The following is a 25912-nucleotide window of genomic DNA, read 5'->3' as shown; positions in this document are numbered from 1 at the left end:
AGGCAACAATACTGAAGTAAGTTGCCATGCCCTCCTCCAGGAGAATCCTTCTGATTCAGGGATCGAACCTGCATCTCTTACGGTTTTCACATTGGTGGGCAGGTTTTTTACCACTAGCACCAGCTGTGAAGCCCTGAACAAACCTCAGCACTTTCTAATTTTAGAGTATTTTTTATTACCTCCAAAAGAAGCCCCATATTCATGACCAAAATCTCTCCATTCTCCCCTTCCCAGGCAACCACTAATCCACCTTCTTCCTTTAAAAACAATTTTATTGGAGTATTTTTGGTTTACAATGTTGTATCAGTTTCTGCTGTATAGGAAAGTGAGAGGTATACATATATTTCGTCCCCCCACCTTTTTAAAATTTCCTTCCCATTTCAGTTACCACAGAGCAGAGTAGACTTCCTTGCATCCCTTTGCACGGATAGATCATGTGTTTATCTGCTCATCTATTAGCTGTGATAAAAATGCTGCTGTGAACATGTTTGTGCATAGTTTTTGTGTGGACATTTGTTTTCAGTTCTCTTGGGTGTAGAACCGGTAGTGCCAGACCTTATGGTAACAGGTTATCTTCAGCTCTACCTGTGGTCATTCTTTCTATATAGTCTTGTTTGATTGGTTTTTAGGGATTTCTTTCTTATTTTCAGTTCTTTTATTCTGTCTTCTGAAATTCTTTCTCCCAAAGTTTTCTATCAAGTTCACTGACTTTATTTTTTTTATTTTAAGAATTTTTTAAAATGTACACCATTTTTAAAGTTTTTATTGAATCTTTTACAATACTGCTTCTTTTTATGTTTCAGTTTTTTTGGCATGAGACGTGGACTCTTAGCTCCATGACTAGGGATCGAACCTGTACGCCTTGCATTAGAAGGCAGAGTCTCAACCACTGGACCACCAGGGAAGTCCCTGATTGCATTTTCTCCAGTAGCAAGTCCAAAAGTCACTGAGTTTCTCATTCCATCTTTCTTACCTCACAGACTTTTTCTCCTTGCTGGCTTCATCTGTCTTTGATGATATCATGCTTATTTAGAATCTGAGACCACTGGTCAGTGTTTAAAATTACCCCTATTTCATGCACAAAGTTCTGTTTCTGTCTCTGATTTTTAAGAATGTTTCCCAAATTTCTTGAGGTGATATTTTTAAATGCCTATGGGTTTTCTGCAGCTTTCCAAGTGGTGCAGTGGTAATGAATCCACCTGCCAATGCAAAAGACACAAGAGACTTGAGATCAAGTCGGGAACATCCCCTGGAGTAGAAAATGATAACCCACTCCAGTACTCCTGCTTGTAAAATTCCATGGACTGAGGAGCCTGGCAGGCTACAGTCCATGGGATCACAAAGAGTCAGACACGACTGAGGAATTGAGCACACACACTCATGGGTTTTCCGCCTGCTTGAGTACCTGCTCCAAAAGTGTGCTCCTCGTCCAGTAACTGCCTTTTATTGTTACCAGTCCAAAGAGGAAATCTTACTGGCTTTGACATGTTCATGCCCACCTGTACCAGCACCTGCTGTCAATATTAGGAGATAGTCTTGATTTGTGTGTGTGTGCGCCTGCATCTCCTCTACTCACATTCCTGGTCCTTTTCTTTTTTTTAATTAATTTATTTTTTATTGAAGGATAATTGCTTTACAGAATTTTGCTGTTTTCTTTGAAACCTCAACATGAATCAGCCATAAGTATACATATATACCCTAATGCATAATTGAGATTGGCAATCTTGGTGTCTTCCTTCAATCCAGTCTTGTACTTTTCACGAATATGTCTGTACATTTCTAACATATGCATGGTAACTTTTTCCTATATGTATGTACTTATTTATTTAATTGGAGTATAGCTGATTTATAATGGTATGTTAGTTTCTGGTGTACAGCAAAGTGATTCATATACATATATAGACATATATATGTGTACATGTATATATCCTTTTTCATATTATTTTCCATTATAGTTTATTACATGGTATTTAACCTTGCTCCCTGTGCTATACAGTAAGACCTTGTTATTTATCTATTTAAAATACAATAGCTGAAAATTTCCATGGGAATCTGGCAGAATGAAAGGAATGGTTAGGTATCATGTCCTTTCCATCGTCCTATTGGAAATCCCACAAGATTTACTCTTTTATAAACTGCTGAGATCAAGGTTTCTGGTCCCTTAACCCATCCAGTCCACTTTTCTCTTTGGAGCAGAAAACTGATTCTGACTTAAGTATACTAATGCCTGTAACACATGATGTTTCTCACTTCTCTTTGAAGTCTGGTTAGGCCGTGTTATTAAGTCCTGACCAGTGAGAAGCAGGAGAGTACTGGAGGCTGGCATAAGTTTCTAGAAAAGTTATTCAAATGGAACTGATCCAGTGGAGAAGGCTCTTTTCTGTCAGTTTTTTTGGTTTTTTTTTTAGCCTCCAATGCAGGTATGATGACTGGCACTCCAGCAGCCATCTTAATCTATGAGGATAAGAATCATGCATAAACATGATGTTAAAGAAAAATAGGTGCCTGGGACCCTGATGGTACTGAGGAGTTGCCAGGCCATCTATGGCATTCCTGTATCACGGTTTCTCCTATGAGACAGAGAAGTAAATTTTTACTTAAGTCATTTTATTTTTAGTAAGTCATTCATTAAATTATTATTATTCTTTTTTGCCTCAGTTACATGCTTTAATTAAAGAACTGAATATAATATATTCTCAACAGTTCAATTTCTCAGTTCTGAGACTTTGTTTCCATGAACTAAGTAGTGACTTAACATATGGTTGCCAACCTATTATTTTGCCAAGAATATTTTTTTAATTTAATTTAATTTTTTTAATTTTAATTTTTACTTTATTTTACTTTACAATACTGTATTGGTTTTGCCATACATTGACATGAATCCACCACATTCATTAAATTATCAAACTTAATCCTAATAAGTGTTATGAGATGGATTTATCATGCCAGCATATGTTTTTTGAACATACATTCATGATCATATATCTGTGTATCCTTTAAATATTACTTTGTATTTATGGTACTTCATGCTATTACTTAAGCTATATTTATTTTAAAATGAAACATATTGTAACAGGGAAGAACAAATCTGACTCCATATTGGATCTCTTTATTTTTACTTTAACTTCTGTGCACTATTGCTTTTGCTACAAGTTTAAGAATTTGCCTATAGCCTGAAATATACAGCATAGCCCATTCTCAAGGCTCTGATCTTTAAAGCTTTAATACTTTATAGAGATTAAAAGGTTGCAGAATGGACTGTAAGGTTGCGACCTGACTTACATGGATAGTTCCAAGAACAAAGGATTCCTGCACCAAGGAGTATGCAACAGTCAACACCCCCCCTCCCCTTTTAGTATAAAAGAAGCCTGAATTTTAACACAGGTAAGATGATTCTTTGTAACACTAGTCCACCATCTTCTCAGTCTGCTGGCTTTCTGAATAAAGTCACTATCTTTTTCCCCAACAACTCATTCATCAATTTACTGTCCTGTCATGTGGCAAGCAGAATGAGCATGAAGTTGTAACAAAATTACCTATAATAAATGGAAAAGCAGTATCTTATGAAGTAAATGGATAATCATGAGAAAGGATTAAGCCTAACTATGTACTCTTGCTTGTCTATAATCTATTAACAAAGGACAGAGACTTTTAAGACATATTAGCCCCTAAAAGAGATGAATTTCTCTTCAATTAGAAGTCTTGCTGGATAACTGGAAAACACACACATTTCTGTCATTTAAGTTTATTTGATCCTTCTTCTTTATACACCTAAAATCATTTAAATAGAAACTATGGCAAACTTTGGAAAACACTCATCTATGCAAAGAAGAGCAAAGAAATAAAAAAATACATGACTTTTGTTACACATTTATCTAAGTTTACAAAGTGCTAGAGTGAGCAAGATTTAGAAAATGCCAAATGGAATTCGATGGATGGAGCGTAATTAGTTATTCTCCTTCTGTTCCATAATATTTGCTGGCAATGCTTAGTCAAAACAGATCTGATAGCTGTGGGTAGTATTCATATGTTAATACTGTGATGATAAAGCTTTGAACAACCACAGTTCTTTAAAAAAAATGAAGGATGTATTTCAACTTAGATAAGAGATCTTCACTTACTCCTGTTGAGTTTATCACTAGACAAGCATCTCCTTAATCCATAAAATTACACCTGTCACAGGAACTTAACTTCATTAATGCATCTTCACAGTCCATGGTAAATTATTAGCAATTCACAACCCATGACTCTCAAGTTCATTAAGACTGACTCTTGTGCATCTTTATGATCTGACTCTGACTCTAAGAATAACTGATGCATTTTCCTGATGGTCCAGTGGTTAAGAATCCACCTTGAAATGTAGGGGACATGGGTTCGATTCCTGGTCAGGGAACTAAGATCCTACATGCCATGGGGCAGAAAAGCCCATGAGCTGCAACTAGAGAATCCCTGCCCCACAACGAAAGATCCCACATGACACAACAGAGATCCCTCATGCTGCAACTAAGACTCAGCGTAGCCAAAATAAGTAAATAAATAAAGTTTAATTTTTTTCTTTTTTTCAAAAGAAAAAAAAAAGAATAACTGAAAAACATTCAAAGAGAGTAGGGAGAATGTATAAAGCAAAACTGCTCCTGAACCAAAACCTATTAACATGAAAGCATCCAATCCATCATATGCTCTCCAATTATCCTTCAAGGAAAAGGAAACGGATCTTCTGGTGTGCTCACTACCCCCAAGAGTGGACCATGATTCTTCTGCATTTGACTTCATAAAGACAGAAGCAAAATAAAAAGAATTTAAAGGGAGAATAAAAGTTGAACATAGAAATGAATACATCTTATTCAGAAAAGTCTGTTTTAACTATATACATAATATTAAATGGTAATACATGCACATATTAAAAAAAATCATAGTCCAAATGGCTCACAGTAAAAAGTAATTTACATTCAGCTTTCTTCCCCAACTTCCCAGCTCATTCCAAAAGAACTAACAGTTGCCAGTCCCTCTGCTGAAAAAGTGTCCTTTTCTGGGTTTCCCCCAATAGGTCATCAATGCATATACTGTTGTGCACGTTACTTGATATGAACAGGTATGTCAGAGACTATTCAGTATGTGTACTTATAGATTTGCATCGTAATACACAAAGTAATGGAGATATAGTCTAATTCTAGGATGTCACTAAAGGAATATTCATGGAGACTCTCACATGTAACACATGTTGCTGTAGGGTCTGGAAACAGCTACCAACCAGACCGGTGTGGTTTTGCATCTAAAAGAGCATGCATTCTACACCTTCCTCATTAAGCAAAGCCTTCCTGGCTGTAGTGTAACAAGTAGAGTGAAAAACACTGAATAAACCTCTGCATCATAACATACTTTTCTGTTTCCTACTATGGGTCCAGATGATGAAAGAAAGCATATGTACTCATGCAGACATACACAAATACACATAAGTATGTCATGTATAGATGTAGATACTGAAACACCTATATCCCTTATATGTCCTATATACATATACTATATATGTGACATATTATAAAGACACGTAATATACTGCATGTGCACATACATATATTAGTCGATATATGTACACAAATATAACATATTAAAGATATAGAGTTATGTGTGTTTCTGTATGTCTATCAGAGAAGGCAATGGCACCCCACTCCAGTACTCTTGCCTGGAAAATCCCATGGGCGGAGGAGCCTGGTAGGCTGCAGCCCATGGGGTTGCTAAGAGTCGAACACGACTGAGAGACTTCACTTTCACTTTTCACTTTCATGCATTGGAGAAGGAAATGGCAAAACACTCCAGTGTTCTTGCCTGGGAAATCCCAGGGACGGGGGAGCCTGGTGGGCTGCCGTCTATGGGGTCGCACAGAGTCGGACACGACTGAAGCGACTTGGCAGCAGCAGCAGCTGAATGTCTATATTAGTCCATATGCTTTCTTTCATCATCTAGACCCATAGTAGGAAATAGAAAACTGATATCAGAATCTACAAATGGATAAGGAATAGTCTCCATAATTAGTGGCATGTGATATCAGAACTGTGAAGGAGTAGCTTGGCAGTCCATTCAGTGAATTTGTTTCTTAAAGAAGATACTGATACAGATGAAAGGGGGAAAAATGGCAAGCACCATACATTTGTAAGTTTCGATATGTCCTAGAGCTGTTGATTTTCTGTTTCATCTGAGGAAGTGTTAAAGCCCCTTGGGAATGCCTTAGTTGATGCATAAAAAGGCAGCTTACACCTTACATCTTAATGGGAATGAGCTTCTCTTGGAAAGTTGCCTTAATTTCTCCATGCCCAAGACAGACTGAATGAATGTTTAGCCGGAAAGTCAATAATACGTTTCAAATGACTCAATCTCTGCATTTCATACATAACACTACAATCACCGCTACTCCCACTAATCCATACAGTAAATGGCAAGAAGAAACAAGAAGGAAAAAAAGCACCTTGGTTGGGTTTCTCCCAAGTCTCCCCCAGACTCCTGCAACTTTCTGGTAAAGAAAAAAATTTATGTCTGTCTATATATCTATCTGTATATGTATCATTTATCTATCTACCCATCCATCCATCGCATTATCTATTATTTATCTAACTATCATCTATTTATTGTTTATCTATCATTATTCATCTACCTACCTATCTATCCTCCTAATTTTTGCTAACATTACAACACAAAGGAAACCCTTAAGGGAGCTGGCACCTTACTTCCCAAACCACGTCACTGGCACAGACACTTTTGGATGTGACCTTATTTATAAGTTCTTAAAGGTACTCCAGGTGGCAGACCATTACTACGTAAGGACTTAGGGCAGAACTCAGATAGAGATCTCTTCTTCTCTGCTCTCATGTCCTCTACAAGCAAATCTTCAAGAAAAAAAATTCTCGAAACACTGGTCACAAGAGGAAAGTCTTGACAGAGCTTGACAGCTGATAACCCAAATCTCAGAGCACCCACGTGAAACAGAACTGTGGAGGGAAATCCATATCATGGCACCCCCAAATTCACATCAAATGCTCTTTGGAAATAAATCCCCAAAGGCAAAGTACACATCAGCTGAGATTCATGACCTCTATATTAGAATAAACAATGGAAAATAAACTTTCTCTAAACATGGAGCTAGGAAGTTTAAAAAACTGACTCCAGAAATAATGCTGTATAGGTATGGTTGGGCCATTTATTATTATTTCAATTGCCGGTAATACAATGAACAAAAAAAAATCAACCAACCCCAAAGTGGCAAAACTAGGTGACCAGACCAGAAATATTTTGGAATCATAATGCTGCTGCTGCTGCTAAGTTGCTTCAGTCATGTCAGACTCTGTGTGACCCCATAGACGGCAGCCCACCAGGCTCCCCCGACCCTGGGATTCTCCAGGCAAGAACACTGGAGTGGGTTGCCATTTCCTTCTCCAATGCATGAAAGGAAAAATGAAAGGGAAGTCACTCAGTTGTGTTCAACTCTTAGCGACCGCATGGGCTGCAGCCTACCAGGCTCCTGAGTCCATGGGATTTTCCAGGCGAGAGTACTGGAGTGGGCTGCCACTGCCTTCTCCGGAATCACAAATGAGGTTTCAGGAAACAGAAATAAATCAAGAACCACTGAGTTTCCAAGTCTCTCTGCCCAGCTGTGAATCGACTGTTTCTCCTTTGGTGAGTATCAGAGACAGAGTCACAATTCCCTATAATTCCACAGCAGATTGTTCACATGCCCATCAGAAAATGCCCACACAAAATGCAATCCTTGCATTATATTTAAATGACATGGCAAATGTGGAAGGCACCTTTTCAGGCCAGGAAATCTACCAGCTTTACTTGTTTGTTTGTTTGCTTTCTCGAGAAACTCTTGTTTGGAACACTTGCAAAATGGGCCATTTTATCAGAGCTGCCCAGACTTTCCATTTTCCCTAATCGTACAGATTAGAAAGAGGTTGTGTTGCCGTGTAACATCATTTGGAGATAAACTCCATCTGCATGGAGTAGTCCCTGCAGGTGACCCAGAGCTGCACTGGGACTGTGAGCAGATCCACCGTGAATAATAGCTCACCTTTTTCCAAATGAAGGATTTCATCCATCTTACCTAGCAGCACTAATAATACAGACGCACAGCAAATGCAAACCACAGTGAAAGTGGCTGTTAACGATTTGGGGAAAAAGGAGGCCGCGTCACTGATAATCTGAATATATGGCAGGCCGTGGGGACTCACCTTTTTTCTGAGCCAGCCGATTTCTTCTGACAAACAATGACAGCAGGTGTGTACTTCCCAGCGTAATCTGTGCTCTCCTTGACTTCCCACACGGAAGGGCTGCTGGCTCTCACCCCAATGATGTTCATGCCTTTCATCACCTTTACCCTGTTGGAGACAGCAAGTGCACAGCTGAGACGCCGGTGGGGCATCCCTGGGTTACCTCTGCTTCTGGGGACACCCAGCACTTAATGGCACATGGTCGCCTGGCAGGTGTAACCCCATGTTTAATAGAATTTAATCACACATTGGCAATTCCATTCCAATCCATCCATCCTCAGTTTTTCTCCTGGTCATTCTTTCCTTTAACAGAAGAGCTAGAAACAGAACAGTGACACAGGCAAGGACTGGTCACATAAAGAAATAATATTCTGATAGTGGATGGCTTTAATTTAAAAAAATTACTTGAATACCTGTAGACTGTCAAAATTAAATAGAAAAAAGAAATTCATTCAAACTGCAAAAGTGAATTAATAATATCAATGCACAGTTTTGGAATGCCTTTTTCATGCCAGGTACTGATGGACCCTTCCTCTGTATTATCTAATTTCCCAAACATCGTTCCAAGTTCAAGGGTGGAGGACAGGCCCTGCCACTCAGACTGTTTTGAGAAGCATGCTAGTTCATAGGAAAACAGATGCTGACAGGGTACAGAGGCATGCCTTAATTCCTTTATTTTTTAAATATCTCTTTTATGTGGACTATTTTTTAAGTCTTTATTGAATTTGCTGCAATATTGCTTCTGTTTTATGTTTTGTTTTTTTGGCTGCCAAAAAAAACCCATGGGATCTTCGCTTCCCAACCAGGGATTGAATCCGTAACCCCTGCATTGGAAGGCAAAGCCTTAAGCACTAGACCGCCAGGGAAGTCCCTGCCTGACTTCTACTCTTGTGTTCCTCCCAAAACATCCTCATCATCAGCGTTGTCATCACCAGGACCATCATTCCATCATCATCACTATCACTTATCGATTCCTTTCCACAAACTGGGCGCTCTTCTGAGTTCATGACAGTTTTATTCCATTTCACTCCCACGTATGCCCTGTGAGGTCAGGACCATTTTAATTTTCACTGAGAAGCTGAGCAACCAGGGGATCTGGCTGCAGGTGATGCAGGATTTGAAACAGTTCCTGAATCACAGTGTGGGTCCAACGAGTCTCAGGGCTTTCCTTGGCATCACAAAAAACTTCCTTGTGCTGAAGCCACTTATTTGAGCCAGTTGATTTCTTTCTTAGCCAACACTGGCCAGTAACTGTCCTGAGATCTAACATCTTCTCAGACTTAATGACAAATTTGTGAAAGTAGGTGAGGCCTCCATACCAGACTGCTTATTATTTCTCTCCTTCCCTGGTGTCTCAGGCAGTAAAGAATCTGCCTGCAATGAAGAAAACCTGGGTTTGATCCCTAGATCAGGAAGATCCCCTTTGAGAAGGGAACGGTACCCACTCCAGTACTCTTGCCTGGAGAAGGAAATGGCAACCCACTTCAGTATTCTTGCCTGGAGAATTCCATGGACAGAGGAGCCTGGTGGGCTACAGTCCGTGGGGTCGCAAAGAGTCAGACAGGACTGAGAGACTAACACTTTCACTTTCCATTCACACATTCCTTCTTTCATTCATTCACGGAAAGGGACAGATGACCCGCTTCCAAATTTTTCCCCCAGATATCAGAGAAGCAGGATGAGAGAGGCAGAGGATGCATGGTGGAACTGGCTTCCTCATACACCCTTATTTTTCTCTAAGAGATTTCAAGTGAATAAATATATAGGAAATGGAAAGGATATAGTCAAAGGACAATGCAATAAATCGCAAACAGTTGGATGCACAAACTGCTGGGAAGAGTCATGCTTCCTGTTGTGTCTTCTTTTCTTAGTCCCTTGAGGAAAACATAAATGGATCTGAAGCAAGAAGGCCAGGGGACAAATGGGGCAGACTGATGGGTGACCAGGTGGAAGATGCTGCCAAGAGGGGAGCCCCAGAGGTATGCTCCCCAGATTTATAGCTGTGGTACCTGTAATGACACAGAGGCAAAGAGGTGGGTTCTGACTCTCCATCTCTAAAATCCTCACTCTTGTCACCAGATGAGACAAGCCAGGTCACCCCTAATATTAGGAGCAAAGCGAGAAGAAAAGATGCCACTTTTAGGGATGGGGCTTGGTGAGAAAAGACTTGCCTGCAAGCACTAAGACTGCAATTTCCCACAGAAACAACTTGAACACAGATTGTGCAAAGAAAGTAAACACAGCAGGTCTGAGACTGCCCCCCTAGAAAGGCATGCTGGCAAGGTTGCCCTCTGGTATCTGGATTTTTGAAAGGGGTTTCCTCAACTCTTTAATAAGAGGGGCTCACTAAGTCTAAATTTTTTGTACAAGCAATATAGTTGATCTTTCTTTCTGGTGGTCTGAAGTTACTGTGCCTGCCAGGCATGTGGTGTCTAGGAGACCTGCCCCCAGTAAAAAATTCTTGGCTCCCAGCGTTGGATGAGCTTTCCAGAGAGACAACTATTTATCCGTGTTGTCATAACTCGTTGCTGGAGGGATGAAGGGCATCCTGTACAACTCCCTGAAAGGGCACTTTCCCAAGCTTGTGCCTAGTACCCCGAGACTCTACCCCGTGTCTCTTTTCCTTTTGCTGAACTCGCTTTGTGTCCTTTTGCTGTAATAAATCTTAATCGAATTATGACTGTACGCTGAGTCCTTAGAGTTTTCCCAACAAGTCATCAAACTCAGGGGTGGTCCTGGGGACCCCAAAACACATACTACTTTGCCTCATCTAACAAAGACAAGAGGAATCACTTCTTACATTTGAACCCCAGGGCTGAAGTCAGCATTTTTGGGTGAGCGCCATGCATAGCATTGCTTCTAGAGCAATGTTTTGTGTCATAAATAATCCAAGTAGAAACCAACATTTTGAATGCAGTCATTTATAAATTGGGGATTGTATGCACAGACCAGGAAGCCATCTGACCTGGTGACACGAGCTAGGATTCCTGCCTTGCAGGAACTTATTTAAATTGTAAGCAACCAAGATGGGCAATGAAAAGAAGTTCAATTCACTACGGACAGCTGCTATTCTATGAAGATGAATTCTAAGGGCTGTTCCAATTACTGCGCACTGGAATTTTATTGAGTCAAATTTACTTTAAATAAATAGGTCATCATCAACTTGGATTTGGCAATCTTTTTGTGATACAGGAGTTATTAGTACCTAAGCTTTTTCTGATTATAGAATAGGCTCTTATTTTTCTTAGATTTTATTCATAAGTAGGTTATTTGGAATTCAGATACTGTGTCTCCAATGAATCATTTTTAAGTTCTTAGGAAAGAACATGGTTGCTTATTTAACCCACCAAGTACCCAGTATCTGTTGCCAATAATTCCAGTGCAGCTACCCGAAGCTATAATTTGTAGCATTATTTCTAAAGGGGGATTATGAAATTGAGCACTGGGCACTAAGAAATGGTGCTTTGTGGACACAGAATGTTTTCATAAGAGAAGACACATTTCTATAGCATATTTCAGATGTTCTGAACTGGGCAAGAGGTCCCTGCTCAAGAAACGTCAGTGAATAGAGTACAAACATCAAGAACGAATGTGTGAAAGAAGCGAGACTGGTTGTTTCTCAGAGACACATCTGCGGTGCACACTGAATATGGTTTGCGTTGGGTGTATCATTTCGCAACATTCATCTCAGCACTGTAAGTAGCAGCGTTTTGGAACTATTAAGATGATCCTCAGAACACATGAAATTTGGCTCCGCTGGGTCTGAACCAAATGCTACTTCCTTCTTTTGTTGATGACAACTGGGTTACTTACATTCATTAGTGGAAGTTTTATAATCTACTTGTGGTTCAATAAATACAGGTTACACTGACAGCTTCACTACATAGAGATAAACACAGCACTTGATTTCCAAAGACATTTACTATATATTTACGTTTAATAGTATGTCTACTGTTGTGGCTGGGGAAAAAGCCATAATTTCCCCCCACAGAATGCACAGGGACTGTGGACTGGAATAAATAAACTCTGCTTGGCTTAAGGGTATATTTTATTTCAAAAACATAACAGAGTTATTATATTTATATAGGTATACACACACAAATATATCCATAGATAGATATAAATACACATAAAAACATAAATACACATACACGAATATACACACAAATATAAACGCATAGATATACACATCTTATATACACACATGGACACGTACACACACAGATCTGTATACACATTTAATATATACAGATGCATGTACACACACACATACATACACAAGCAACATATATACACACGTGTGCACACAAATATACATGTATATACACATAGATATATACATGAAAATATATGCACACACATTTACACACAGGTATATACACACATATTGACATACACAGACATGCATACATGCACATAAACACTCATATATACACACAGTGACATACACAAGCACAAATATAAACACACATATATACACACATGCATGCATGCACACACAGATACACACACAGACATACAGAAACATGATACACATATATACACACACACATATGTATATACACATATATCTCCTGCATTGCAGGCAGATTCTTTACCATCTAAGTCACCAAGGAAGTCCATCTATATATACACACACAGATATATATGGACACACATAAACAAATATTATGTATGCATATATGCATATATTTATATATACATATAGACACATACCCATATACACACATGCCTGCACATGTGTGCTTGTGTGTGTTTCAAATATAGTACCCAGTAACAGCTGAAACAGCCAGCAGCCTGGGATCAGAGCTGTGGTGTGCACCTGCTATTTCTGCTCTTCCACATCCCATCCCTCATATCCTGGGTAACAGAAGGATGCTACATGCTTCCAAGTGCTGTGGATTTGGTTAGTGGAATCCTTTCCAATTAACTGATGGCGAACCTGTCACTTCTCATTGGTTCATAGCCCAAAAAACCCCTTTGGTTCAAAATAAAGCTGTTTTGAATTCCTCCCTGTCTCCTTACTTATCTTCCCTCATTAATTATGGAACAGAATTAAATATACTGTGTTTTCTCATACTTAGTAAATTTATTGTAAAATTAATAGTCCACAATCATTCATTATTCTAATTTCTAATTGATGAGGATCGATTTATGACCATATTATGCCCCACCAAGACCACATGTTTTATAGCCTATAACATTTCATTTAAGAACCATTTTCAGACAAATACCATATGATATCATGTAGATGTGGAATCTAAAATATGACACAAATGAACTTATTTATGAAACAAAAACAGACTCTCAGTCATAGAAAACAAAGTTATGGTTACCAAAGGTGAAAGGTGGGAGAGAAGGGATAAATTAGAAGTTTGGTATTAGCAGATACAAACTACTATATGTAAAATATCTCGAAAAGGTCCTACTATACAGCACAGGGAACTCTACTCAATATCCTGTAATAAACCATAATGGAAAAGATTAAAACAGAATAACTTTCAGCCCCATCCCAATATCTTGGCCCTGCCCCAGCCAAAAATTATTTTAATGTGATCATTTATGATGTAATTAACAGTCCTTTGTTAATCTTGTTCCATTTTCCCTTCCTGTGACACTGGGCCCCTCTTCCCATCACTGGAATGTACTTTGCTAAATTTCTCTGCCATGACTTTGGGACTAACCAAATATATGCAGTTCAATGCCAACAATGCTACACACAAGCGAACCCTAGTTAAAGCCGTAGTGTGAATTAGCAGGTTCTAAATCATTTCTTTTGAAACCAGGAACTCATACCAGTAAATTATTTTTTAGCATTTCACTTTAATATAGATATATTTATTTATCAAATTTATACTTGAACTGCTGACATAATAACATGCATGCCACAAAATACACAGAAAAATATCAATAAAAATGATGAGATTACAAAACAACATGGTGAGAGGTCTTATTTTTGCATCATTGCAATTTTTTAATCACTTTGCATATCTCTTGGGGTGCACACACCCCACTTGCAGCGAATTGCTCAAATCTTCTGGAACCTTTAATTCCCAAGCGTGACATGAATAAACATAATGAGCAGAAGTCCTGTTATATGGAAGCAGGTAAATAAATGCACATCAATAAGGAGATAAAACTCTACTGCTGATTCCGTGTGTTCCTACAAGTATGAAGAATCTGTTTCCACACTGCCATTTTGGTAAGGTTAAATTCAGAATGAAGGCCAGTCACTTCAAGGCAAGTCGTTTTTGATCTATTGCTCTCTTGAGGCATTGAAAGTCCTAGGCTGACACAAAGTGTGTGTACTATCATCCCAGCTGTCAAAGGACCACAGTCTGAGGGGGATTAAAGAGCAGAAGATCAAACACGGAGTGGATCTGGGTCACACAGGTAGGGGCATTCCCCAAAACCCACAGTGGGAGGAGCCAACAGTGGAGGAAGAGGGGGACTTGGCCCCCAGGACCCCCTGCCAGCCAGACGGGAGGGAGGTGGACACTTTTTAGTCATTGGCTGATCAACTGAATTTTCAAAGGCCCTGGAAGTGGAGATGATGTCATTCCTTATAAAGTGAAAGCTAAAGGAGGGTTGGATAACTCAGACTGTGAGCTCAGGCCTGGTGTGGCCAAGTCTTTAAAACATTGAAGGGAGGGCAGAAATTCTCAGTTGCATGTGAAATTCCAAAAATGTAAAAACACCATCCTCGCTAAGCAAAGTCATTCAAGGATTGGAAGCTGCCCAGCATTCGTGACCTCTGTTGGCTGGAACGCAGTAAGATCAATCCATCATGAATGAGACAATGAGGGACTGAATCGATGAGGTGTGTGACGTCATGCTACCTCAGAAGTATCACTGAGGTCTCCAAGCGCAGAAAAGCATACCAACATCTTGCCCCTCCCCACAGGCACACTGGACACGATCAATAGCTTTGTCATTTTTGTCCTGATTAAGGGGTTGGGATAGGCTTACTGCAGAAAAACACTGAGTAATACACACAGGTATAAGGAAGAAAGTAAAATCTGTCTGAACTTCCATCTCACTGAACTTAGATCATCAAAATTTCAGTCATCATCCTGCTTCGTTCACACCTGTGGATAAAGAATGGCACCCGCCATTTCAGTAAACAAAGGACGACCTAGACATCAAGCCCTCAGCTACTGCAGCCACCCTGCCTGTTCACCCTGAGGGGACTCAGCATGGAGAAAAACAGGATACGGGCCCTGGACAGCTTAGTGAACACCAAAGGAATGCTTTCAATGAGCTCAGACTCTTGGATCTTCCCATACAAAGAAAAGCATCAAAATTATTCACTTGAAATGTCTGTTTTTGTGACTACCAGTAATCTTTCAAAGTTCAACTACTTTTTTTTTTTTTTTTTTTTCAGGAAAAACTCGTATATATCTAGTTCCTCCCTGACCTCTTTGGAGCAGACCCTCAGAGCAATCTGAGAGGATGTCTTCAAGTCCACCGAATAAAACGTTAATTCTTGACTTTGAGGCTGTATTTTTTTTTTTTAAACAGTTGACACACCCGGGTTATAATTCTATAATTTTCAATAAATAAGATCATGCCCAGGATGGCCATACGGCCATATAACTTGTGCCCTGACCAACTCCAGGAAGTACCATGCCTAGAAATTATGACGTGAATCGGGCCTCACAGAGTTGAGCAGTGTACAGTCTGTGCAACTGTTCGCAACACACCCGATCACGCCAAAGATGCCGCTTTATTCACAGATCACCCTGGCCGCTCTTCTCAACCGACTCCGAGGACAAATTAATAGCTGAAAGCAGGAAGCAGGCTGGCCACCAACCAGCTCAGGAGAGCCCAGTGAGGAGAAGAGCCAGAGCAACAGAGCTCGGCATCTTGACCCAAAGGGTGAGCGACACGTGATGCCAGTCTCTGGCCAGGCTGGCTGCTGGTGCAGAGGCTGAGGACTGGCTGTTTCTCCTGGAACTTCCATGAGTCACCACTTTTCATCCCAGTAAACTCAACCTGTGGGCTACCTTTGCCAGCACAGAGCTCACTAACTCTTTAAAAGCCATCGTAGAGCTAAATGCATTCTATGCATAGTCCTTAGTCTCTCCAAGTACCTGGTTTTCCTCTGACTCTCAGTTCATTCACAAAAGGTTCCAGAGACCCATCTTTCTTATGGGCACATGTCCAAAACAGCTGTGGTGAGTAGAAACGGGACAGGAAGGACGGCACACCACATGGAAAGCACACCAACAGGACGAGTGTGGGTGCTAACTGTTAGAAGCTTTGGAGGGAGACTTCCCTGGTGGTCCAGTGGCTATGACTTTGTGTTTCCAATGCAGGGGGCCTGGGTTCAATCCCTGGACTGAGAACTTGACCCTGCATGCCAAAACTAAGAGTTTGCATGCTGCAACTAAAGATTCCACACTCAAATAATAAAATAAAAAATAATATTAAATATTTATCAAAAAAGCTTTAGAGGAAGTGATGATCCCCCCCTAGTACCTCCCTTCCACCAAAATGTTCAGATATAAATGCCTAAAGCAGGTCATGAATGTAATGAGTAACACTAGGTGAGTAAACCAAACCTGTCTCTTTGTCTGCTTCTTCAGTCACTGATTCATTCAACAAATACTGAGTCCCACCTGTTCTCCAGGCATCATTTACAGTCCAGGAAGTTTGTTAGGCACAAAACAAGCATACTTCCTATTGACAGGGAACTAACATTCTTGAGGGGAGAGACAGAACACACACACACAAACCCACACACATTTCTTACGCTGATAAATTCTACAAAGAAAAAAGAAAGCAAGACACAGAGATGGAGATCCCAGGATGAGGATGACTATCTTACACAAAGATGGAGATCCCAGGATGTGAGTGACTATCTTAAAAAGACTTTGTTACACACATAACACAAAATGGTAAAGCCAGGAACCAAAACATGTGGGAAAGTAGAAGGGAAATGTATATATCTGGGGGGAAAATCTGCCAGCCCAAAATGTCTCTGGCACACAGATTATTTTCAGATGAAGACAATCACAGACCCAAAAACTCAGGAAGAAATGTTGACCTTTCCCTAATCACCTGAAGAATTTCAATAGTGGTCCTGTTGCAGGAACAGAGCTATCACCAGAGATAGAGGACCTGAGAACAGAGACTAGTTGTGGTGGGGGGAATTCTTAGAGATCAGAGATGTCTCTGTGTCCCATGGTCTCTGCCTGACCCAGCAAACATTTGTTCACCAAACGCTTGCTTTTCCATCTCCATGTCAGCTGCTTTCCTCGCCACCAAAGTACCAAACCTCCAACATCTTCTTCAGCCATTAGCTGAAGCTGGTGTTTAAGGTGAAGATCTTGGTCTTTTTTCGAGTAGTCAATTTTCCTGGTTTCTCCAATGTATACATGTGATTACACTTTTGTTTGACTTTCTCCTGTTCATCTGTTTCATCTCAATTTAATTCCTGAACCAGCCAGAAGGACCTAGAAGGGGTGAGGAAACTTTCCTCCTCCCTCCAAAATACACATATGAATGTCTTCTAGAAGTGATCTGATCTTTGCCTGGCAAGTGAGCATGAAGTACACTTCTTGTTCCTACTGAAAAATGTCAGACCACCATCCAACCATCAAGGATGCAATTTAAGTATTTCATAGCTTATTATGTGAGACTAGTATCTAACAGACAGGACTTCCCTGTAGCGCAAACTGTAAAGAACCTCCCTGTGATACCAGGGTTTGATCCCTGAGTGGGGAAGTTCATCTGGAGAAGGAAATGGCAATCCATTCCAGTATGCTTGCCTGGAGAATCCCATGGACAGAGAAGCCTGGTGGGCCACAGTCCATGGGGTTGCAAAGAGTCTGAGACAGCTGAGCAATTAACAAACAGTATATGACATAAATATGTTATATATATGTTGAAAGAACTTGATAGAACTCTGTATGTGTTCAGTTCAGTTCAGTTCAGTCACTCAGTCATGTCTGACTCTTTGCGACCCCATGAATTGCAGCATGCCAGGCCTCCCTGTCCATCACCAACTCCCGGAGTACACTCAGACCCACATCCATCGAGTCGGTGATGCCATCCAGCCATCTCATCCTCTGTCGTCCCCTTCTCCTCCTGCCCCCAATCCCTCCCAGCATCAAAGTCTTTTCCAATGAGTCAACTCTTCCCATGAGGTGGCCAAAGTACTGGAGTTTCAGCTTTAGCATCATTCCTTCCAAAGAAATCCCAGGGCTGATCTCATTCAGAATGGACTGGTTGGATCTCCTTGCAGTCCAAGGGACTCTCAAGAGTCTTCTCCAACACCACAGTTCAATTCTTTGGCGCTCAGCTTTCTTCACAGTCCAACTCTCACATCCATACATGACCACAGGAAAAACCATAGCCTTGACTAGACGGACCTTAGTCGGCAAAGTAATGTCTCTGCTTTTGAATATGCTATCTAGGTTGATCACAGCTTTCCTTCCAAGGAGCAAGTGCGTTTTAATGTCATGGCTGCAATCACCATCTGCAGTGATTTTGGAGCCCAAAAAATAAAGTCTGACACTGTTTCCACTGTTTCCCCATCTATTTCCCATGAAGTGATGGGACCAGATGCCATGATCTTCGTTTTCTGAATGTTGAGCTTTAAGCCAACTTTTTCACTCTCCTCTTTTACTTTCATCAAGAGGCTTTTGAGTTCCTTTTCACTTTCTGCCATAAGGGTGGTGTCATCTGCATGTCTGAGGTTATTGATATTTCTCCCGGCAATCTTGATTCCAGCTTTGTTTCTTCCAGTCAACTGGGGCTTCCTTGGTGGTCCAGTAGTTAAGGATCTGCCTGCTAATGCAGGAGATGTAAGAGACACAAGTTTGAGCTCTGGATCAGGAAGATCCCCTGGAGGAGGAAATGGCAAACCACTATTCGATTCTTAATTGGAAAATTCCATAGACAGAGGGGCCTAGAGGGCTACAGTCCATAGGGTCACAAAGAGTCAGACACTGAACACACACGCGCATGCACAGCATTTATGGATTCCTTTGAAAAACCAAAGCCTTAGTATAGACAAGGTCCCTCAACACAGCTTCCCAGTAAATGATGGCTGAGTGCAGAAGATGCCACATGAGAACATCATGTTTCTGGAAAAGCAGGAGAAATTATTTGCCTCATTGTTACCAAAGCAATAAGTGACTACATTCTCTGAACTGACCATATGTCCATGACCAGAATTAGGCCACCTCATTCTTTACATGCTATTGAGTTTCTCATCACAGAGTCACAAATACATCAGCAAATACATCAGTCAAATACATCAGCATTTATGCAAGAAAAAAAGTCCTATTCTTTGTTGAACATAATGAACTCTATAAGAGAACAGTGTGCACCACTATACTTAAAATGGATAAAAAATAAAATAACCAACAGGGACCTACTGTATATCACTGGGAACCCTGCTCATTGTTAGGTGGCAGTCTGGATGGGAGGGGAGTTTGGGGGAGAATGGTTACATTCATCGCTATGCTATGCACCTGAAACTATCACAGAGTAGTTAATGAACTATACTCTAATATAAAATTGAAAGTTTTCTTAAGCAGATACAGCGTGCCAAGTCCATAATGTCCACTAAAAATAGTCTATTATTATTATTACTATTACTATTATTATTTCCCTTGTTACATAAAAGTTTACTAGGTGAGTAAATCAAACTGGTCTCTTTGCTTCTTAGGTCATTGATTCATTCAACAAACACTTCCTGAGTCTCATCTCTTTTCCAGGCACTATTTTGAAAACTGGACAGCCATTTTGAATCAAGTTTCACTCTCTTTCCGTCTCATCCATACAACAGTCACTACCCAATGGCCTGGTTTTCCTAAAAAACCAAAACAAAATGAAATAAATCTGCATCCACACTGTCCTGTGGGAGGTTGACGATGCGGAGTCAAAGTTCACGTTGGCCTCAGGAGTTCCAAATTCCCAAGGGCAGAATCAGAGCAGAGCAAGCACCATGAGTATCTGGAGAACAGCAAGCCTGGTGGTCTTCCTCGGTGACTCGTGTTTGAACATTAGGCTCCCGACTCTGTTCCCGGGGCACCGAGATGCACTGGGTGCTGGGAGGGGTCTGGCTCCCGGGGTTTGGAATAAGACCTAATTTTCTTATCTGTAATGAGCCCCAACCCTCTAATTTCACTACAGCACATAATAGAACTGAATGGCTGTTTCCTTCAGCTTTCAAGGTTACCAGGGTTTTAGAGGGATTGTTTAAATATATTTCTTTAATTAAGGAAAACATTGTAAATCAAAACCAGAGTTATGGTTAACAAACTCATATTTTCAGGGGCCCTTTTTAGAGGGATTCATTGTTAATTAACTTTTTTTTTCATTCAAAAGAATCATACAAGCATGTTGATAAATATTTCAACATAACAAAGGCAGAAACACAAAAAGTTTCACTGCAGACTTCTCTCCCCAGATTTCTCCCCAGTTTAGTGACCATTTTCTAGGAGATAAACACATTTAGAAAAGCAGATCTTTGGAGATTTCCCTGTGGTCCAGTGCTCAAGATTTCACTTTCCAATGCAGGGCATGCAAGTTCAGTCCCTGGTTGGGGAGCTAGGATCCCACATGCCTTGTGGCCAAAAAAACAAAAAGATGCAACAGAAGCAATACTGCAACAAACTCAATAAAGACTTTATTTAAAAAAATTAAGAAGTATAGATCTTTTATAACCAATGGCAACACACTGTACACACTTTTATGCACCTTATCTATCAATTCAGTTCAGTCACTCAGTTGTGTCCGACTCTTTGCGATACTGTATCTTTTCACACATCTATATCAGTGTTTATATTCCCACTTCCTTCGATGTACTACTTCAATGTGTAGATTTATTTGAATAAAATTTAACTGCCTGTTGGCCATCTAATGGTCTTATAGGAGGTGTCCAATCTTTGCTACTATAACCAGCACTTCAGAGAACTTCCATACACTTGCAGCTTTGTAGACACAAGCTTTGTAGACACAAGCAGGTCCACAGTAACAGTTCTTAAAAAAGAAATTGCCAAGTCAAAAAAGATGTCCATGTTCAATTTTGATAGAACGTGCTAAATTACCACTCAAAGAGATTCTACCAATTTGCACATTCGCTGAGAATGTCTTAATGTGCCTTTTGATCACTACAGATCTAATACAAACAGTACTTCATTAAGTTTGAGTCACTGAATATTTTTCATATACCTATAACTTTTTTTTGTTTTGCTAAATATCTGTTCAAATCCTTTGTCTACTACTCTATTGTTTTCTTGGTCTCAGAAGACTCTTGAGAGTCCCTTTCACAGCAAAGAGATCAAATCAGTCAATCCTAAAGGAAATCAACTCTGAATATTCATAAGAACTGATGCTAAAGCTGAAGCTCCAATACCTGGGCCACCTGATGCAAAGAGCCAACTCACTAGAAAAGACTCTGATGCTGGGAAAGATTGAGGGCAGGCAGGGAAGGGGGCAACAGAAGATGAGATGGTTGGATGGCATCACTGACTCAATGGACATGAGTTTGAGCAAACTCTTGGAGATAGTGAAGGACAGGGAAGCCTGGTGTGCTGCAGTCCATGGAGTCGCAGAGTTAGACATGACTTAGTGACTGAATAACCACAATAAGAACATGTATTAGTAAGGAAGTTAGTCCCTTGATCCATCAGGAACTCATTTTAGTGCGAGAAGTTAATGAAAGAGGGATCTTCCTTTATCTTTTCTCTGTATGGGTTTTACTAGCACGTGGTTTATTAAATGATTCCCTCAGTACTTGATTTAAAATGCCATCTTCAATATGCACTAAATTCGCCTTTTTATGTTTATTTTTGGCCTCTCCACTTTCATCGATCTGTCTGATCTCTCTTCACATGAGCCAGTACCCAAGCGTTTCACACACAATAGCTTATGACGTTTTAATATCTGATAGAGCTATTTCATTCTTATTCTCCCCATTTCTTCAGGAGTATTTTGATGTCTATTTCAACAAGAATTATTTCTGTCAGCACATCTTCAAAGATGGCCTTTCAGTTTCCAAGAAAAAAGGAAAATTGCCTTTGTAATATCCATCTCTGAAACTGAAGCATATACACGTCAATCAATTAAGACAGGTGATGGCCACAGCAGAAGTTATCTCTTGCAAAGATAACAGGTATGTGTGTTAGCATGAGGGTGACAGCTGGATTCGAACACGACACTGGCCGCTTCACACACCAGGTTTTCGAGGACAGTGATAACCTTCCAGGGATTTGTGGTGTGCCTTGAAAGTATTCCAATTCTTTGGGAACAACCTTGGGTCCATGTGTCCAGTGGATCACAGTGGTGTGGTCCAATCAGACTGATGGACTCAGGAATTTTCCCAGAGCAGGAAGAAAAGACTATCCCTCCACCTCAACAGATCCTCACTAGCACGTGCATTGTCATATAGGACCCTTTGGGACCCTTTTTTGGGACCCTTTAGACCGTAGCCCTCTGGGCTCCTCTGTCCATGGTTCTTTTTTCAGGGAAGAATACTGGAGTGGGCTGCCATTTTCCTCCTCCAGGGGATCTTCCCCATCCAAGGATCAAACCCAGGCTTCCCGCATTGGCAGGAGGATTCTTTACCCACTGAGCAATCAGGGACGCCTGACCTAACCAGAGCCTTTTTTTTCTTTTCATTTTTATCTTTACTTTTTTTAAAAAGCAGGAAGAACACTCACTGCAGATGGTGACTGCAGCCATGAAATTAAAAGACGCCTACTCCTTGGAAGAAAAGTTATGACCAACCTAGATAGCATATTCAAAAGCAGAGACATTACTTTGCCAACAAAGGTCCATCTAGTCAAGGCTATGGTTTTTCCTGTGGTCATGTATGGATGTGAGAGTTGGACTGTGAAGAAAGCTGAGTGCCAAAGAATTGATGCTTTTGAACTGTGGTGTTGGAGAAGACTCTTGAGAGTCCCTTGGACTGCAAGGAGATCCAACCAATGCATTCTGAAGGAGATCAGCCCTGGGATTTCTTTGGAAGGACTGATGCTAAGGCTGAAACTCCAGTACTTTGGCCACCTCATGAGAAGAGTTGACTCATTGGAAAACAGTCTGATGCTGGGAGGGATTGGGGGCAGGAAGAGAAGGGGACGACCGAGGATGAGATGGCTGGATGGCATCACCGACTCGATGGATGTGAGTCTGAGTGAACTCTGGGAGTTGGTGATAGACAGGGAGGCCTGGTGTGCTGCAGTTCATGGGGTCGCAGAGTCGGACACAACTGAGCGACTGAACTGAACTGAAGAACACTTAACCTGATATCTACTCCATTAACATATTTTCAAGTGCACAAAACTGTATTGGATTTATTATATTTAAAAAGACTCTATTTCCAAATAAAGTCGCATCCACAGGTACTGTGAGGTAGGAATTTAGGGGGACACAATTCAACTCACAGCAAGGTCAGTTCGGTTGGTTCTCTGCAAACTCTAGTGGGCAGCTCTTATTAATGCAATTTCACCCAAACATGATGGACTATTAACATTTGTTCTATTTATTTGTTATAGAAAGATATTCTCCAACTAGAAAGCATCCAGTGAGTAAGTTAGTGCATGGGTCTTTGCTTAAAATTTTAATGTTGAACTAGCACTTTTTAACAAATTAATAAACTTTATTTTTTAGAGCAGTTTTATATCAACAGCAAAACTGAGCAGAAAGTAGAGATTGTTCAGGTACTCCTTGCAAGCTCACCCCCCCCCCACACACACACACACACACAAAACCTCTCCATCACTGACATCCCAGAGTACAGCGGATAGACTACAAAAACACCTCATCATCACATCTCATATTGTGTTTCTAGAGAGAAAAATCAATACACCACACAAAAGAATCTTGTCCAACATAGAGAGTAGATGTACAGTTGCCAAGAAGGAGGGAGAAGGGAGTGAGGGATGGGTCTGAGTTTAGGGTCAACAGATGCAAACTATTATATATAAAATGGATAAACAACAAGATCCTACTGCGAGCACAGGAAGCTCTATTCAATATCCTGTGGTAAAACATAATGAAAAAGAATACAAAAAATAATATACATATATGTATAAGTGAATCACTTTGCTGTACAGCAGAAACTAATACAACATTGTAAATCAAATATACTTTCATTAAAAAAAAAAGAATCTTTTTTCCAAGTCTTCTGTAAATGTCTTATCATACTTCCATAATTTAAAAAGTAACAAAGAAAAAAAATTCCTATCGGAAAATGGTATAATTTTTCAAGGGTGCTTATGGAGACAAGATATAACCTCCTTTTATAGATGAAGACTGAGACACAGGGAAATTAAGCAAGTTGCTTAAAGCCACAGCTAATAATGGTTCCAGGAGCCCTATTCTTACCCACTATGTCCTATTGCTCCTTCTTTTCTCCCTGTCGGATACCCCCTGGCTAAGTTGACAGTCCATGCCCTCAGCTACCTCCCCTGCCCCTCCAAGGACACATGGGGACTTTGTCCATGGATATGCTATCCCACACTATTACAGTCGGGCTGACCTAAATTTAGACCTGGGCTTACCAAACACTGACGATTGAGTCATTGTGTAATCAACCATTGAGGCAACTTCCTTCCAGAGCCTAAATGCTACCTGCTAGCAGGCAATCCACTCCAGTACTATTGCCTGGAAAACCCCATGGGCAGAGGAGTTTGGTAGGCTACAGTCCATGGAGTCGCAAAGAGTTGGACACGACTGAGCGACTTCACTTCACTAGCAGAGGTCCTTCCGCCCTTGGAGTTCCTAATGACTTTTCTGGCAAAGTCCTGTCACCCAGGTCAGATTTTCTGCCCCACTGGTAGCAACAGAGACATGCAGCTCACCCTGTTTCCACAATTTCTGGCCCTTTTCTTCTTTCCACAGTCCCTTAGGACCACGTTTACATCCGCAGATGTGGGATTTGGTCTTTCTACATCCTCTTCTCCCCATTCTGGCCCCTGCAGTATAGCAGAATCTATTCTGTGCTGGGCCCCCAGCATAGTGGGTTGCAAAGTGGGGAATAAAGAAAGTTTTCAAGAGATTTTTCTCTCACTCCGTAAACCTGGCTTCCCAGTGAATCATTTAAGGACAAGAGAATCCCACTTAGGAAATTAGAATCTGAAAAATGACCCTTTCTATTTCTCTCTTTAACTTCCAGCTGTACCACTCTCCCTCATGACACCACGAGGTGGCTTCAATTCCTCAAACTACCCCCTGAATTCCACACCTGTCACTTCCCCTCACATTTTAGTGGCTGAAGCAAGTCACATGACTATACCTACCTTCAAAGCGGGGTTGGGTGAAGTTGATTCTACCTTCTGCCACCCTTAGACAAGGGATTGCCTTAAACAAAGAAGAAAGCTATTTCCCCCCCTGCCACGAAAGTATTTCCAAAAGTTTTTCAACTTTCTGATTGCACAATGACAAAACCAAGATTTAAAAGAGATTAGAGGGACTTCCCTGATGGTCCAGTGGTTAAGAATCAGCCTGTCGATGAAGAGGACATGGGTTCAGTCCCGGGTCTGGGAAGATTCCACATGCCTCAGAGCAACTAAGCCTGCGCATCACAACTACTGAGTCCGTGTGCCTAGGGCCCATGCTCCACAACAAGAGAAGCCCGAGCAATGAGAAGCCATGCACACCACAACTAGAGTAGCCCCTAATCAGTGGGACTA

The 25912-nt window shown here is 40.7% G+C and overlaps 1 protein-coding gene across 1 annotated transcript in view; it reads right to left on the bottom strand.

The window, feature by feature from the left end:
* TMEM132D (transmembrane protein 132D) overlaps positions 1-25912 on the bottom strand; it is an 885684-nt gene that overhangs the window by 459495 nt on the left and 400277 nt on the right. The window contains exon 3 of the mRNA XM_052654940.1: positions 8223-8369. Coding sequence (XP_052510900.1) covers positions 8223-8369 — 147 coding nt within the window. The remainder of the gene's footprint in view (positions 1-8222; positions 8370-25912) is intronic.

The sequence above is a fragment of the Budorcas taxicolor genome, chromosome 17 (assembly GCF_023091745.1).
Source record: "Budorcas taxicolor isolate Tak-1 chromosome 17, Takin1.1, whole genome shotgun sequence".
Classification (NCBI taxonomy): Eukaryota; Metazoa; Chordata; class Mammalia; order Artiodactyla; family Bovidae; genus Budorcas; species Budorcas taxicolor.
The sequence above is the reverse complement of the archived record's forward strand: the minus strand, read 5'-3'. Positions and strand labels throughout refer to the sequence as shown.